Source organism: Prunus persica, chromosome G1 (assembly GCF_000346465.2).
Source record: "Prunus persica cultivar Lovell chromosome G1, Prunus_persica_NCBIv2, whole genome shotgun sequence".
Taxonomy (NCBI): domain Eukaryota; kingdom Viridiplantae; phylum Streptophyta; class Magnoliopsida; order Rosales; family Rosaceae; genus Prunus; species Prunus persica.
In genome coordinates, this window is record NC_034009.1 from 14742845 (window position 1) to 14760078 (window position 17234).

The 17234-nt window shown below is 35.5% G+C and overlaps 1 protein-coding gene across 1 annotated transcript; it reads right to left on the reverse strand.

Annotated features, from left to right (window-relative positions):
- On the reverse strand, window positions 252-13089 carry LOC18793876 (phosphoglucan, water dikinase, chloroplastic). Its single transcript, XM_007225374.2, has 19 exons — window positions 12677-13089; window positions 11537-12134; window positions 10703-10789; window positions 10490-10621; window positions 9276-9401; window positions 9015-9193; window positions 7944-8028; window positions 6813-6980; window positions 6634-6686; window positions 5401-5609; window positions 5163-5281; window positions 4728-4798; window positions 4492-4609; window positions 3775-3861; window positions 3590-3676; window positions 3400-3476; window positions 3081-3243; window positions 2828-2936; window positions 252-1555 (listed from the first exon to the last, which is right to left on the reverse strand). The coding sequence occupies exons 1-19, from the start codon at window positions 12883-12885 to the stop codon at window positions 657-659; spliced, it is 3576 nt and encodes a 1191-aa protein (XP_007225436.1). The 5' UTR covers window positions 12886-13089; the 3' UTR covers window positions 252-656.

The following is a 17234-nucleotide window of genomic DNA, read 5'->3' on the forward strand; positions in this document are numbered from 1 at the left end:
TGGTAGACGGAGCAAGGGCAAATGGAATTTTCATTAAAAATTTATTTAATTATTTTTTATCCACATGTCACGATATGATTGGACATGTGAGCTCCATTTATCTTCCACGTCATACTTAACAGAATTTATAACGGCACGGACCATTTGTGATAAAAAGTCCAAATGTTAAGGACTATTAGTGTCACAAAAAAACCTCAAGGACTATTCGTGATAATTTCGTAAACGAGAAGGACCATTTGTGATAAAAAGCCTTTATATAAAGCACGGATCATTATTTTGCTTGGCTTTGATAATGATGTTATCATATGATTACAGAAACCCTATAAGTGATCAAACATACAACAATACATCAGAACTATGAATTATTCAGATTATATCCTTTCAACCTTCCTCAACCTACGGAAAGTTTTCTACTTATCATATCTATAAGCATACAGAAGCCATACACTGACGTACCGTTCAGCAAACAAGCATACGAATGCAACACTTTCTATATACCGGTACATTCAGCAACTGCAAGAGAGTCGTTCCACTGAGTTTCCTGAAGATCATGCATACAGCAGCTGCCTACCTTGAGCACCCAAACATGGCACAGTTTTTGGAACCACGGGTTACCCAGATCAATGCTACCTGGCTCGTAAGGTTACAGACAGATTTTATAGGGGCTGCGGTCGTGTCTGGACTATATAGATATCTTTGCCAACAACACATCCTTCTATGTCCTGAGGGCAGCCAAACTTCTGCTCAAGGAAAAATCCCACTGTACTGAGGCGCTGACCAAGCTGCTGACGGAAAATTGGATCAACAGTTAATGGTTTCTTGCTGTAGTCTACAGTCAAATGGATAACCTCCCCATCAGCAGGGCCTGTACCAAGTAGCTCCTCACTGAAATTCGCAAATGCCAGTGTTCGCACATTCCCATCAAATTTCCCAGATGACAGACGCCAAGGTGTGCCCCTAGTGCCTGAAGCCAAAGTTTCACCAAGGCCAGAAGCAATTTCAGCCTCAACAGAATTATGATCTTGGTCCGTTGGGCTGACGGTATGAAGCACAAATGATAAGTCTGGTGAAAGCATTTCTTGCACCAGAATTGCCATTGTAGCTTCCTTCTGAGGTACACCGGCAGATCGACGGCTCAAAACTGCCCTCCGAGTGTAAAGTGAAGCCCACACTCTGCTAATAGCATTTGCAAAAACTGTTGGATTTGAAACACTAACATTGGGTATCGAGTCATATAATCCAGCTGCCGACATTCCAGCTAAGTCCTCGACATTAGCACTTGAACGAACAATTAGGCGTGCATTGCCCGGAAATATTCTCCCAATGCCATTAATGATGTCTTTCGGGGGCTGTAGGGAAGAGACTAGTTCCTGGAGCTGACTGCAAAGTTGGTCAAGTTCCCCACATTCCGGCTTCAGTGTTTCTATCTTATCTAGAAAGGACAAGAATAAATCGGTGGATTTGCTTTGCTCTAATGCCAATTCCATAGAGCCAAATGGTATCACTGCCCCCACAGGGACATTAAATGAAGCTGGTACCCCTTGGTCACTATAAACTGCCAATGAAAAACCAGTCCTCAAGTCAATGTGATGGAATAACAATATATGCAGGAAAATGGCTGATATCTATTGCGCAATCCACAATCTGTTGTTCATCGTATGCAACAATTGTCTACAGGACATCCTAATGCACGCCTAAGATAATTTTGTTTTTATTGAAATTTAAATGGCTTCATTTTATCATAAATCACATTCATGGAAAAATCCATAATTCATCATGAATCAATTGTTAAAAGTAGAAGCAAAATTCATAGCACGGTTATCTTTAATTTTTTTCTTTTCTCCTTTTCAAATAAATATCACTATTTACTTGATGGATATGGACATTTGATAAATTCCCTGCAAGATGAATAAGTTCATTAAAATTCAAGGGATGTCAAAAGCTGTGCCAGTAGACAAGGATAATAAGAAAACATTTATTTTATCAAATGCATTAAACTCATAACCCAGCAGTCCCATAAGGCAAAAGAAACATTATTTCTGTAAAAATTTGAAGACATCCACTTTTCAATCAAGGGTTATTTACCTTTCCAGCCAAAATGGTATTGTTCTTTGCTTTAAAAAAAATTTCTTATAAATTTTAAAGAACAGATGCACACTTTATAAGTTTACAAGTTAATGTTTTCTCTGTGCCAAACTCAAATTGAAAGCAGAATTCAAAATAAAGACAAACTGAGGCCCAAGAAGTGGTAAAGTGAACTTAAAGGCCTGTATGTTGTAACTGGAAAAGAAGGCCTGTATGTTCGTCCCATCAAATTTCAACACCTCTATTCATCTGGAGGCAATATGTAATGTATAAAGAATAAAAATAGGGATTTTGTGACTGAACATGTCTTGTCCATGTCTTTTCCTATGTTTCAGTACAAATGAGCAGTAGGTATGTGGAGTGAGTGAGTTCGGATCCAGTTTGGTGCTAAGGGTGAGAGGATAATGCTATATAGGCTACACAAGAAGTTAGACTCACGGTGTGCTCTAATTTGATTTATTGCCTTTTTACTGTATGGAAGATGGCTTTGAATTGAATTTTTCAAGAGTCTATGGTCCTAATGGTGTCAGTATGAGGAGGTAGTTGTGGGAGCAGTAGGGAAAGGTGAGTGGGAGATCTGGAGAACCTTGGGGGGTGACGGGGGATTTTAAAGTCGTAAGGTTCAAATTACCAGAGCAGATTTGAAACATAAACCATGACTTGTTACAGAGAAAAAGTCTAAAAGAGGATGAATAAGGTTTTGTTTGGAAGAAAATGCGGTCGTAACCACCATAAAAATTACCTTTGTCAGATACTGCTGCCAAAGAAGCTAAACGACCACAAGCCGCAGCCTTTGCGCCTGAAGTCTCTGCTTCTGCATCAGCAAGTAGTAAAATTCCACCAGAAACACCCTAGATGAGGAAACAACTATTAACATAGTCACAGACAACATAATTTCTGATGATGAAAATCAACATCAATGACCAAAAGAAAAAGTTAGTTAACATTTTGGGATTGAGGAGAGAGATTAAAAATAAAACAAAACTCTACAGTACCTTCTGGAAGTATGGGGCTTTAGTAGGAGACTGGGAAGGATCATGGGTGCCAAGGGCTTCAATCTTGGTTGCAGCATCACCTGAAAGATTTTTCACTGCAAAACTGCCATTGCTGTTTTCTGATGAAGGATATATATCAACACTTGTAGGGGATGCTTCTAACCTGAAAATTTCAAAAATTTGAGGCATAAAAGTAAATAACAAAAATACTGCTACAGCTGTAAGTCCCAAAGCATCAATTACTTGATGCATGTCAATAATAGGAGATGAATTTTTTAAGCATGTTTCAAAGACTCTTCAAAAGTTTAGAAAAATTCACCTAACATATTTTCCCTTATGTTTTTGTATATCGGAAACTTTGTCATCATCTTCACATGTCACGAACACAACCTTCTCCTGCAGATCACCATCATAGTTTATTTATTAGAAATATATATCATATGTATATGTATACAAAAATTCATTTTAAAAGCGTATAATGACTTGAAAATTGGACAGACAAGACATACTTGTCGAGCTCTGACACCAAGATGAGATAAGTGGGGAAGCTCTTGCAGAAGTATGACTCCCACAATGTTACTCCCAGCAGCTGTAACCTGCCAGATATATGAACTGTCAGAAAAGAATGGTAATTTGATTGTGTTACATTGCTACTGTCAGGACTAAAAATATAAGAATAAGCGAAATGGAAAACCTCTTCATCTCCATCTGCTCTGTTGACCATGAGAACGATTGGTCCTTCCACAGTAGATGGTATTGACCCAGGGACAATCCTCTCAACCTGAGGTTATAGTCATATGGGTAACTGCGAACTAAATAATTGCGACAATGCAATCATTACTAGGTACTTATTGTTTTTCTGTATGCATAAACACATCATATGTACATTTTATCTAGTTCATATGACTTTAAAAGTTCTTTCACCTAATTTAATACCTAAGAATATTCTAAGTTTCCAAATAAATCTATTTATGTCTATCACTTTTATTATTCCTTTTTTCTTTTTCAAAATATGTCGATATTTGATCTCTTAATATGTACTTTTCGAACTTTGACATGATGTTCAACTTCAACATTCCAATCCTTGTTTTGTACTAAGCCCTTATAAATAAGTTTAAATTCCAAGAAGACATATAAGCTGAATCTTAAACCTTTTATTTTAGGGATGTATTCAGCTAGAAAGATATTTTTGGATAGAAAAACACGAACTTTAAATATTATATATATAACTAATGGGACATTCTCCAATAAGTATTTAAGTTAAGGATTTGTTACATACTTCTAATCTCTACCAACACATTTAATGAATGCAATCCAATACTTATTGGAGAATCTCCCTATAACTAACTAAAAAGATGATACTCGATGTTGATGCTATTTCGCACTTAAGGCGATCAATCATGGAGGTTACCTGAACTAATGTTCCCAGAGCAGCTCCCGGCACAATAACATCCCAACCTTGAGAACCAATGATAGTTCTAACAGCTTTTAAAAGAAGGGTGCAGAGTTTTGAAACCTGGAATATTACACTGGACATGGCATTTGTAGGTAGAAAGTCAGACAATAATAGTTCCCATATGCACCATTATATACATGCCTAAAAAATTATGTTAAATGAACAAAGATATATTTAACAGATAAACATACCCAGCGCGAATCTCAGCTTCAGCATATGTCCTTACACTGTTCTCAGGGATTCCAAAAGCTTTTCCTAATATCTGCAAGAATTGTTGTAATTCCAGTTGAAATTTGTACTAGACTTTTAGCAATTTTCTTATGCTGATGAATTAAGTCGACTGGTAGAAATAATATCGAACAGATAAGAGAGAATGAAAAGGCTCAAAGAAGATTTATCAAAGAAATACACATCATTGGACCACAAAATAAATGTAGTATATACGCCCAGAACATTTGGCATGTATTTTCAAGAAATGCTTCAAATCAAAAAATATTGTGGTTCAATTGTTTATAAACAAGGATTTGATGCGTTAATCATCATCCAAAGAGATTCCATACAAGCTTTGTTGTACAGGACGCCATATTTGGCCTCATCAACCAAATTTTATTTTTCTTACAAGATACCTGGACGTTTTGGGGAAATATTTGAAGAAGTGCTTCAGAATATTCTTCAGTTAGCCTCCTTGCTCTATCAAGAGTAGCTTTATGCCTCAGTCCCCAGATTATTTTGCCATCTTCACTTCCTTCATGAACAGAACAGGAGGAAAATTGAAACAAAAGGTTGGGCTGTTTAAACACTATCAAAAGTATGCCAGCTATATGTTGCAAGAGTTAATGCACGACAAAATGATAAGAAAGTTACCTTCCCTTTCAGAAAGACCTCTTGCTTTCCATGCAAGGAGTTCATTTTCAATAGCAGCACATTCTTCAGGCTTCCAACCAGATAACCTTAGCTGATGAATACCGACAATAAGTGCACCAAGTGGATCATTCCAAGGGCTTACATCCTTTGATTTCACGTTTTCTGCCAGCCAATGAGCCCCTCCCAAAGCATCAAGCTCATTAAGGAATCTAACCAAATCAATGATTGTCAATAACGTAATTAACACCCAGAGCATTTTTCTGTAAACTAGACTAATTGACTAGAACATATTTCACGTTTTATTGTGATCCTGAAACAGTTATGGTTTTCTGAAACACAAGTTTATGATAGTACTATAGCTAAATGCTAACTCATACTGATGGAGGTTGGATCAGTCTTCCATTGACAAGTGTCAAATATGCCAATGATTCATGAAAAGAAGAATGTCTAGGTTTTCGGGAAATTACATAAGAAGTTTTGATTCGAGCAGTGTTTCCCCTAAAGTAAGATAAAATTTTGAATTTCTCATATTGCCACAGGAACGTGTCACCACTCAAAGCTAAAGTAACATACTAATGAATAAATTTAAAACAAAATGAGACAATTAACAAAACACAGGACATTCTTCTTTGCAATATTAACAGTGACTAATGCAAAGACAGGCATCCTTATCTCTGAGCAAACAACGTACCCACCATTACTCAATAACTTATGATAAGTTCCTGTGAGCACAAAGGTATTATAATAACCAAAGAAACCAAATTGTAACAAAGAATTTTCCTGCACAGTTTCTGTGCGTATGATGAACTCAAGTTATGTGAGTCAGGTTCGACCAACAGGAAGCAACTCTATGGCCACTTACTGGTGGTTCCACTGTAGAGAAGAACCAGTTCTGAAGGTACTGAGTCTTCAATTCTCAATGTGGTGAAATTTGTGGAGATAATGAATTAATATTTATTTTAAAATTATTAAATATTTTTCCTATATATCATTTCAGCCTTGAATATCACATGCAAGTCACACAGTTGGTAGCATTTGACAGGTTGTGATGAAGGGGCTATAAGCCATTTTCCATTTTCAAGGGGCGCATTGCTCAAATAGAAACTTCGAACACTACTTAGACATAGGGGTGCAAGTCCAGGAGGGATTAAATTTCCCTAGTATTTATCATGTGAAATGAAAGAAACTTAAATAATACTAATCAAGAATCTGGTTTTAGAGCAAGGTTCCTACCTGCTTAAAAGAATAAATGAATAGTCCTCAAGTCCAATCTCGCAAAGACGCCACTGTATTTGTTCACAGAGAGATGAAGAAAGAAACAGATAAACATTGGGAGCAAAATCATGAAATTCTTAACTAGTTAATTGTTTCAATCGAAGCTTTTGCTAAATAATTACGAAAAATGATCTCACCTTTTGACGCATAGCCACCGCTGTATCAGGAGCATCATTTCTAAGGCCACTTTCAAGACCCTTGGCAATTATTTCTCTCAGGTCACTCAAAGATTTCATGGTCTTGAATAACAGATCTGTGCCATTCTTTCCCAAGCCTTTGTTTGATACTTCTAAAGTATCCAAACTCTGGAATTTTTTTATTGAAAATAAATATTGTTCATAAGATTATGCCATCATAAATCAAACACCACTGACAAAATTAAACTCAAAAAGGAAATACTAACAGAAATTAAAAATCCATAGTAAACAGCACCCATACTTATAAATCATGACTTAGTTGATTTGATGAAAAAAAACTGTCATATCCTTCTTTTCAAGGGGTAAAGGGAGGATAACTTTTTGCTTAAGCAGTTAGATTATGTTACACTTCAGGAGTGCAGTAAACAAGATAATACCTAATCCAACTACAAAATAACTCAAAAATATGTAAATGACTTAGATGTATATGCTCCTTAAGAAGCTGAAATTCTTAACACAAAAAAGGCCTCGATCCAACTTCAAGCTCAGAACTGATAAGTAGGGTGCCAAATTGACAACAGCCTCAGTTGTCACCATCTTAGATTTTATAGGGGCACATTGTGAGAGGGCCCAACCGAAAGATGATGACAAACCGATGAGGATTAGTATGCCAGCTAGACTTAAGAAAAAGGCAAGTACGAGAAGAGAAAGTGTATGGGATGAAAATGGGTGGGTTGGATAATGTATATTAGTAACCTTAGATTGTAAACTAAGTATTAGTTGGCCCACATGACGATTGAAAAAACAACTCTAGGCGTCATGTAAATTGAATGCTATCTCTAGGTGTCACGTAAAATTGAACCACTGTCCAGTTTGTTTTATGAACCCCACACAACAACAATAACAAAATTTAGGTGTGCAAGTTTTATGCTTAATAATTGTAGGCATAAAATTTTGTATCAGCATGACCACATAACAAAAAATAAAATAAAACTAAACAAATAAGCAATAGAATATTGGCCGAAATTGAACTTCACATAATTCATATCAGAAGGATCTTCATATGCCTGCTTCAAAACATAAAATCACTCCAATACATGAAATTGAAGCAAATTAAATATGAAGGTCTACCTTTTTGCACTCCAAAAACAATGCAAGAGCTGACTGGCCTTTATCATCGATAGAGTCTTTGATGGATTCAAGTTGTTCAGCGAGGCTAGCACATAGTCAAAACCAAATATCACATCAGCAGCACTCAAAATTCCAATTATAAATCAAAGCATATTAATAAACAAGCAAATTTAATAGAAGATCAATCACTCCAAGACAACCATTTCAAACATGAAGCTGAGAGTGGGGAGTAGCTTTGGTCACTCCGAGTTTAACCCAATTATCCTCATATACAAGTTAATCAAGTTTATTTTGAACTTTAGGGAACTATTTTGGTTAGTACATAAGTAAAAATAATTTCTAAAAGCATTGTTAAACTACAAGATATATTAATAGTTTTTTGCACATTGTTTTAAATTGAACTCCTAAATCTGGTTGAAAAAAGTTTTTGTTAAAGTTTTTTTTCTGATATAAGCTGGTTGAAAAAAATATATGGAAGTGACAAAAGCAACCAAGTATGAATCATAGACAACAGAGTGGATAAGATATATAAATTTCCTAATCGACTCATCTTCGAACATCTATTAAGAGCCTAGTTACCTCCTAAATTTCCCCACATAAGGAAAAAGAGGTTGGAATTCAAATTCTTACCAGGGTCCTTAAACCATTATATTCCACATGTTCAAGAAAGGTCAAACATGCTTTCTCTCACAGATTTTCTACCTTTTATCCCTGTGGATAAAGCAGATCTCCCAATATCATGCCTATGAGGGGTAAGGCTCTACACACTTCTCCTCTGCCTTACTTTTTGATAATTTAGTTGTAGTAGAGTAGGAATTCCGCATCCATAGTAGCATATACTTTTATGTGAATTTTGAAAATGGAAACAAGAACCCTATAAGTAAATAGAAGTTCAAGTTTTAAGAGGTTCAGCCACACTGCATGGATATTATTTTCTCAACATCTTGTAGAGAAGTTTATGTTGATGTAGAATATCATTTAAACTAAGTTCCATAATATTTTTCTGAAATATTATTTTATTCATCAGAAAAAGATATGTTACTGGATGCAAAATTTATTTCATGTCAGAACCTTCCAGCATTGAAGAAGTCTTTGAGTTCATGATGGAATATCTTGAACTGCTCCACAAATGCTTCATTATACTCTCCAGGGTTCTTTGTTATTCTTGCAAGCATTGCTTCTGTAGCAACTAGATCTTCAGGGCCGGCATTGCGGTGAAGCTTGTTTTGTATAGTATGCTTAATTTCTTGCTGAAGTTTATAAAATTGTTCAATATCAAAACAACATTAATTGTAATAGAAATATATGCACCAATCGACAGAAAAGTGTAACCTTGAGGTCATGAGGGATATCATTCCGATGAGCAATGTCTCTTATTCGTGTTAGGGGAACAGATGCAGTAAACTCTGCCTTGAAAGATGGCAGACATGGATGAATTTTGCGGACAACCAGTACTTCCTGGACATTAGAAATAAAATATTCAACTGAGAACCAGTAACCAAAATAAGAAGTTACAAAGCAAAAGGACAAGGTGCAGATATGAGTATGCAAAGATATGTGAACTCCTAGTGATTCTGTCTCTGCATCATTATTTATCAACAAAACATTGTGCTTTGAAGGAGAAATGCAAAGTTTTGTTTGTATTATAGTGTGATGGAAATATCTGGTTTCTTTGGCTGGAAAGAGTTAGTAGGATTTGTTAGGGAAAAGATGGGGAGGAAGTGAATTTCTAGTGGGATAGACTTTAGACTTTGGGCGCTGCTGTGGGATTCAAATTTAAAAATACTCCATTGCCTTTTCTTGAGTGGTTTTGGGGAGCAGCTGTATCTTAAGTCATTTCTGAAATCTTAATGGTCATCCCTGTTGGTTGTATAAGATTTGATTGTATCTTCTTGGTGGACTGCTGTTCACTGTTGTTCAGTTTACACCTATAAAATCCTTTTTCCATGCTTAAAAAGATAAAGAAATGTAAATTTCTATTGCACTTGATCATTTCTGCATCATATATTCTTCCAATTTCTAAATTTTAATGCTAGGTACAATTTTTCAATGGACATCTAAATGTTAATATTTTTTTGTCCTAGAACCAATCAAGTCCTAGCACTAATGTATTCTACTATCACTATTTACAAGTTTGAGTAACCAGAGAAACTATAGGACTATCTATTGCACTAGACACGTTCTTTTCTCTCTACACAAAACTTAACTGTTTTTCTGGTTCCCAGAATCAGACATATAAAACAAAGATTCACTAAGCTACCAAAGGAACTAACATGATAGAGTTAAATTGTTTGGGAAATTTCCTAGAAATTAAATTCTGGAAGTGAAAGGCTCCCAACGTCATGAATAAGAACTAATCTTATCCACTATTCAAGTTAGGGTCCATTTGGCATAGCCCTGATGAGATTATCTTTTACATAGAAGTCTATTTCAACAAAAAAACATATATAACTCATTTCACAATTGTCATTACTAAAAAATTTTTAAAAAAAACCACCAAAATCAATGGTTGGTCCAAATCCATGTCAAACATGACGAAAGACCACCTGGGGTGAAGTATCTTTCCTACAGGAAATTCTTTCCAGTTCTCGAAATATAACCCTGGAAATCTCTGCATGCCGGTTTGGTCGATGATGACCTCCATCTTCAAAGCAAGGAATCTGGCCTGTGTTTATCCACTGCATTACCAAGAAAATCTAAGTATTGCCAGCAAAAGCCAAAATAAGAATGAAAGTCGAAAATAAAAGAACGAGAAAAACCTTCAAATAAATGGCAGAATTTATGAGGGCATCCAACCGGTCCTCACTTTGTGAACTTCCAACAAGTAGATCGCGTACAACTTCAAGCTTCAACATTAAAAGGTGTACAATTAAAGCAACGAAAAAAAATGGATTTTGAAATTAAGAAAACTGACAAAATAAAACATTTCAACCATATAAAATGAAATTTGGATTTAATTAATCTATGAACTGGAGCAACAACTTATAATATAACCACCTTTTATCTTTGTTGACAAGGTCTCCTACATATAAGGACTATAAATTACATAATTAGATGCTGACTACTAGCTTTAGTATACCTAAATCGTTAAAGTATTATCATATTATTGTAATTTGATATCAATTGTAACAGCCAATGGCCACAATCAATTAGATGAACACAGAAAAGTTCTGGTGGTTTATGATCGGAAGAAATTTCAACAGATTAACATTTAAAGAAAGAAAAAAATTCACCAAAACTTGAGCCACATAACATGAAGAACAATATATGAGCACTAATCATGTTTGAATTCAAACAGGGAGTTATGCCTTTGGGTTGTTTTATATGAAATCTGTCATGACGGTATCTTTATTATTGTTTTTTTCATTTTGGACTGCTGAGGGGATCTTGCCAAACTTTGAATTCAAACATCAAAGCTTCTTGAACAATGTGTAAAACTTTAAAACACACAACAAGAGATAAATAAATATTCAGAAAGCAATTGTTAATGTAAATGGTATCTCAGGAAAGCTGAGACAACATTCAATTCCATATTTACTGAATAAATCTCATAGATTTTGAAAATTCAGATAAAAGTCAATCAATCGAGGTACCTTTCTCCACCAATTCCTTGCATTTCGATCACCTTCAACTAACTTCAGAGCCAAACCTTGAAGACCTGAAGTGTCCAATATTCTTCCTGCTTCACGGTTTCCATGTTCATTCGACCGCATAAATGAGATAGCATTCCCCTTCCACTGACCAACAAAAGGACTAGTCCCCACCTCTGGAGTACTAACAGTATCAACAATTGTAGACCCATTATTTCCTACATCCTCCTCTTTCTCCAAAGGCAGCAAATCCACAGCCTCCCCTGTTGCATTCCAATGACTAACAATCCCAAAATTTCCTCCTTTGGGAAGTTTCAAGACACGGTTATCACCACCCTCCCAAAGCACAGTCTTGTCCGCCCTTACAGTCAAAAACTTATACTCAACAGACTCACCCCCTTTGAACTCCAAGCTGCATACCCATCCGCTCTCGGTCCAATTCATAGGCACCTTCTTCTTCCATGATCCCAATTCCTTTATCGATCCCAAAATCACAACACTCTCACCAAATTCAACTTGGTGATCCAATCGAACATTAAGCCGAACCTTCTCATTCCCAGACTTGGACTTGGACTTCATCTTGCTTTCCTTTTCCTCTTCTCTGCCAACAGAAAAAAGTAATAAGAATGACTTTATTATAACTTGTCCTATTCCAATCCCCAGAAAACTAGACTTCAATGCATGTTTGGTCGTCTCTTTGGAGTAACATTGTTGCAATTTTCAAATGATCAAACATATTTTATGCAGCACATAAAGAACATAAGTTGAACCGTTTTCACTAATTGCACAACTTGAAATTAATCCCTAAAGTTGAATTTGTAGACCAAAGTTATTCTCAGACAACGTAAAGTTCGTGCATTCAAGTTACTTCCGGGAAGTTGGTCGATGAATTTCTAACCTTAAATGTCATCTAAAACACAGCAGAACAAATCTATTGCACAAGACATTTAGCAAAATAAATAACTCGTCCAAAAAAGGTTAAGACTTTAGTGTGCCTAAGAAAATAAATATCATATTCTACTTGTGCAGTAAGATGGATACCCAATTTCCGTTTGGTAAATGAGAAAATGCAAAAAACAAAAAATGAGGAACTAGAGCGAAAAATACAGAGGGAATTAAGAAAATTAGACAAAAGCGTATTACATGGATTGAGCTGAGGAAACACCAGCACTACAAACGATCAGACGAGCGTTGGATTGGTGGCAGAGAGGACGAAAATTCCTCTTATGGCCGAAGAAGGGTGGCACCGCAAGGCTTCCAAGGCATTGATGCTGATGGTGGAGGAATCGGAATTGCTTGTGGCGACGGAGTTGGGAGGAAGCGGAGGTGTGCAGCGAATGCAAGCAATCCATTCGACCAAATGCCAAAGAATTCAGAAGCAAAGACTAGAGAAAAGAGAGAGTGTGTGTGTGAGTGACAGAGAGAGTGAGTGAGGTCTGGGTTTGGAAACAGAGATCAGTCCATCATGATGATGATGAGGAGGAAGATTGGAGAAGTGAGAGGTACTTGTCTTTTTTTAAGAGGTACTTGTCTTTTTTAAATTTGATTAGGCCACTTGTCAGTAAGCGAATCGCAATCCCTAAAATAGATCTAATTTTGTCCGGGTCCTCCACGCAAAAAAGCTCACCAAAATTTAATGGTTGTGTTCCTTTCCGCTGAAAACCACGAAATAATTATTCAGAAAAGAAAAAATCTTCTTTTTTATATATTTGTTTGACTTTAACTCTTTTTTATATAGTAGTTGGTGTCTAATCATCCACACAAATGAGATTTTGTGAACAAAAAAGAAAAAAAGAAAATTGAGATTCCCGTTTAGTAAGAAACTTAAAAAATTTTGATTTAAAAAAAAAAAAAGTAGTTTTAAAAATTAATTTTATAACATTCAAAACTCATTTGGTATCCTATTCAAATAGGGAATTAAAAAAAACTTTGAATTTTCTTAAAAATAAGGAGTTCTAAAATTCATGTTTTAATATTCAAACACTTGTTTGGTATGCAACTTGAAATAGTTTCTAAAAAAAATTATAAAAAAAACATATTCTTTTTGTTTTTAAGTATTTGAGTTTTAGTGTTTTGAGTTATTTTTTAGTTTCGGTTTTCAAAACTAGGACTACTAAACACATTTTTTTTTATAGACTCAAATTCTGTTTTTAAACTTAAAAAGTTGGAATCAAATAAAATACCAAACATGTCCGCATATTTTTTGTAGAGCATCCTTCAAGGATAAGGTGTAATTTGGAGTTGTGATTCGACTATTTTTGTGGCATTTTGCCTAATCATTTTAGCAAAAAAAATTCTCCCTCCAAGTCATGAGGCAAGGTCATTTTAGTAACCATTGTAAAGCTGTGTGAACCTTAATTTATTTAAATGGTAGAAACTATAAACATGTAGAATTATTAAATGAATTTTTTATTACAAAAATTGTGTGAGGCCTAATTTAGTAATAATTAAAAAAAAAATTGTGTGATGGCTAATTTACTTCATGTTTCTCAACAAAGTATAGTTCTCTAGTGTGATGTATGGGCAAGGTATAGGTGCCTGATGTGAGGAATGAGGCAAGTATAGTATGATGTGGCAATGCAAATAAGTATAGTTGTCACATTAATGTTGATGTGTTCATTTTTATATATGAAGGATGTGAATATTAAAAGACAATATATTGACGTAGTATCAATATGGGGTCAATATCATCATTGTGGGTAAGATGTCAATAACAAAAGATATCGACATGTTATCGATACATTATCGATGCAATTCTCGTGTTTTAAATATCTTTGTGTGTGTACATATATGTATGTATGAGAAGTTTTAAGTGAGGATATCATATATCCTTAGATGATTATTAGTAGTACTCCAATATATTTATCATGCACTTGTCTCCCTATTTCTTTCATTAGTAAGGTGTTCAAAATGACTAATTTAGAGTGATAATAATAACTCTCTATATTTACACAAGAATAGGGTTTGTCATTGGGCTAAGCCAGGCTAGCTTGTCCTGAAAGTTTTGGGCTTGGGACGGTCCTATTGGGCTTTTTGGTTTTCTAGGCCGGGTGAGGCTTGATAGGTTCATTATTTCTTATATTTTTATACCCTATATACTTAGTTTTTAAAGAGAAATTTGATTAAAAAGAGGCTTGTTGCTTTATTTTCCTTATTTGCAGCATTCCTGCGCATTTATAAAGTTTTTTATATGGAAATTGACATTTTAGAGGAATTTTAGTAGCTAAGACATCGAAGATATCATTATGTTAACTTTTTATGAAGTGAACTATTCTAGAATTTCCAGTCAAAACAACTTAAGTTGAAATTTTGCCAGAATTGTGCTACTATGGGAGATTGAAGATTTGAAGACTTTTCCGATTTTTCCAATTGACGTGTGATATATGGAAAGCTAATAGATAGGGCTACAATTCCCATATATTCACACATTTTTTCAGAAGGTGGACGCACCCTAAAACGGGCATGGAAGATGGCTGACGTGTTTCACAGTCAAAGAAGGATTGCTCTCCTAGTTAGTTTCCTTAATTGTTTAGGGTTTTATTTTGTGTTGGGAGAGTTTTCCCAAACCTTTTTAGAGTAGGTTTTAGTTATTTTGCACCATATTTGGTCACCCTGAGTTCTTTCTACCAACCCCTTTTTACACAATTTACACTCAACAGAAGACTTGGAGCTTAGGCGTATGCCTTACCATTGTTTTCCATGTTCTATCTTTTGTCATGATTTTTCTTGTGATTTTTATTATGACTGTGTAACTAAATTTCTTCCTAAGGTTTATGATGAAGCATGACATGATTATTTCCGAAGTACTTTGTTGACTTCTATTCAATTGTATGTCTTGTTAAATTCTTAATATTTGTGTGAAATCCATTGTAGGTTTGAATTTCTATTAATTGAACACCACTATAAACTTTGCATCTAGATACTTGGATAAACCTAGGAGAGAAATGTACCCACTACTAGCTTTATTTGAACTAGGATTAAGAATAGTAGATAGATAGGAGAGAAACGCCATCCACAAGCCCTACTCGATTGATTGAATTTTAACACCTTGACATGGTAGAATTGAATATAGGGATACACGATTTATGACATTGCCATGCTTAATTCATACCGTAGAAAGAAAAACCTTTAACATTGGCATTCTTGTGGGTTTGACCTCGTGTTTGCCCTTGCTATACTATTATTGATTTTGTGCACTCGCGAGCAATTTAATTTGTTATTTTTGGATATTCTGTTCTAGGTTTTCGAAAGTCTACATCAGGGCCAAGGTTTCAAATGTATGAGCCCAGGCCCGCCCACTAGGTTGGGCCAAACATGGGCCTAGACAGGGCGAGCCTTTTTTTTATTTTTTTATTTTTTCAAACTCTTTCATAATTTTTTGTTACAAATTTTTAGACAACAGTAAAAAAATTAACTTAATTCATAACATGTGTAAAAAAAAAAGAAATTTATTAATTCATGCTATATATTATATTATTTCAATTAACTCTAAAATGATGTTAGGGAGTGCATCACTATATTTATTAAACTTATGGTGGGTCAGGCTGGTCTAAACAGGTTGAGCCTAGATGGGCTCAAACAGAATGTACCCAGGTCAATCCAAGATTTCAAATCCTTGGCCCAAGCCCTACCCAATCTTAGAACAATCCGGGTCGACCAAGCCTATGAGTCGGGATGTCTGATCCCCAGTGTAGCCTTTATTTAATACTTGCCCAACTACTTACTTCTTAACTGCTGGAAGAAGATCTTGAATATTGCGAGGCAAAAATGTCTTGAGCATCGTAACTCAATGTTGGAAAAGGATATTTGGTCATAACGTTCCATTCAAGACGTATGAGCAGTATATTCTTGCTGATTATAACAAACCTTCCATAGATGTTAACATGACTAAAGAATACATACGAGAATTTACAAACTTGAGCATAGAGATGACGACGTCATGACGTATATAGATAAGTTTCGTTTGAAACTTACAAAGTTGCGAGATGGATTTCTCTCAGAACAAGGAAAATACGACATATTTATGTTGGGATTACGTGAGGAAATTCAAAAGTGAGTGAAGGTTCAGTTGTCTCATACCACACTGCGAGTGATGATGTATTATGCATTGGAAAGGGAACGGAAAACTATGAGTTGTGAAGAAGAAAAGAAAGGCTCGAGCACCAACCTCTACAAGGACTAGGAGGTGATATAGGACCCCTTTACCAGGCAACTTTTTGATTTGTTTTTCTTGTTGTAATGCCAACTTAAACCTTTCAGTTTCAAGGAAAAAACTTATTTTTAAGGGGAGGGATATAAGACCCTGAAAATTTGGAGTGTGACATGATAGGTCTTACTTGTCAAGAGAACACATAGCCAACTGGCCGGGCCTAGCTTTGGCCCATTAGGTCTGAGTCAACCTACTTTGGCCCATCGGCTGTGGGCCAAGTATCGATCCCTAGTGTAGCCTTCATTTAATACTTGCTTAGCTGCTCACTTCTTGGCTATTGTATGAAGATCTTGAATATTGTGAGACAAAAACATCTTGAGCACTGCAACTCGATAGATGCCTCTGCCAATAAATATAGAACGTCACCAGCTTAATTTGATGCATGGCTGCTTGACGAAGGCTTTCCATTATTTATGCTTGAAGATGGGTCTTAAATACATGAAAATTTTCTAGCTTCAACCAACTTGGAACAATTCTATGCCGAAGAAGGAC

Coding starts and splice junctions, on each gene's coding strand:
- LOC18793876 (XM_007225374.2), bottom strand. CDS start 12,885: ATGGATTGCTTGCATTCGCTGCACACCTCCGCTTCCTCCCAACTCCGT. Junction 9,194..9,275: donor ATATCCCTCATGACCTCAAG/GTTACACTTTTC, acceptor TATAAACTTCAG/CAAGAAATTAAGCATACTAT. Junction 1,556..2,827: donor GGCAGCAGTATCTGACAAAG/GTAATTTTTATG, acceptor TTTCATTGGCAG/TTTATAGTGACCAAGGGGTA.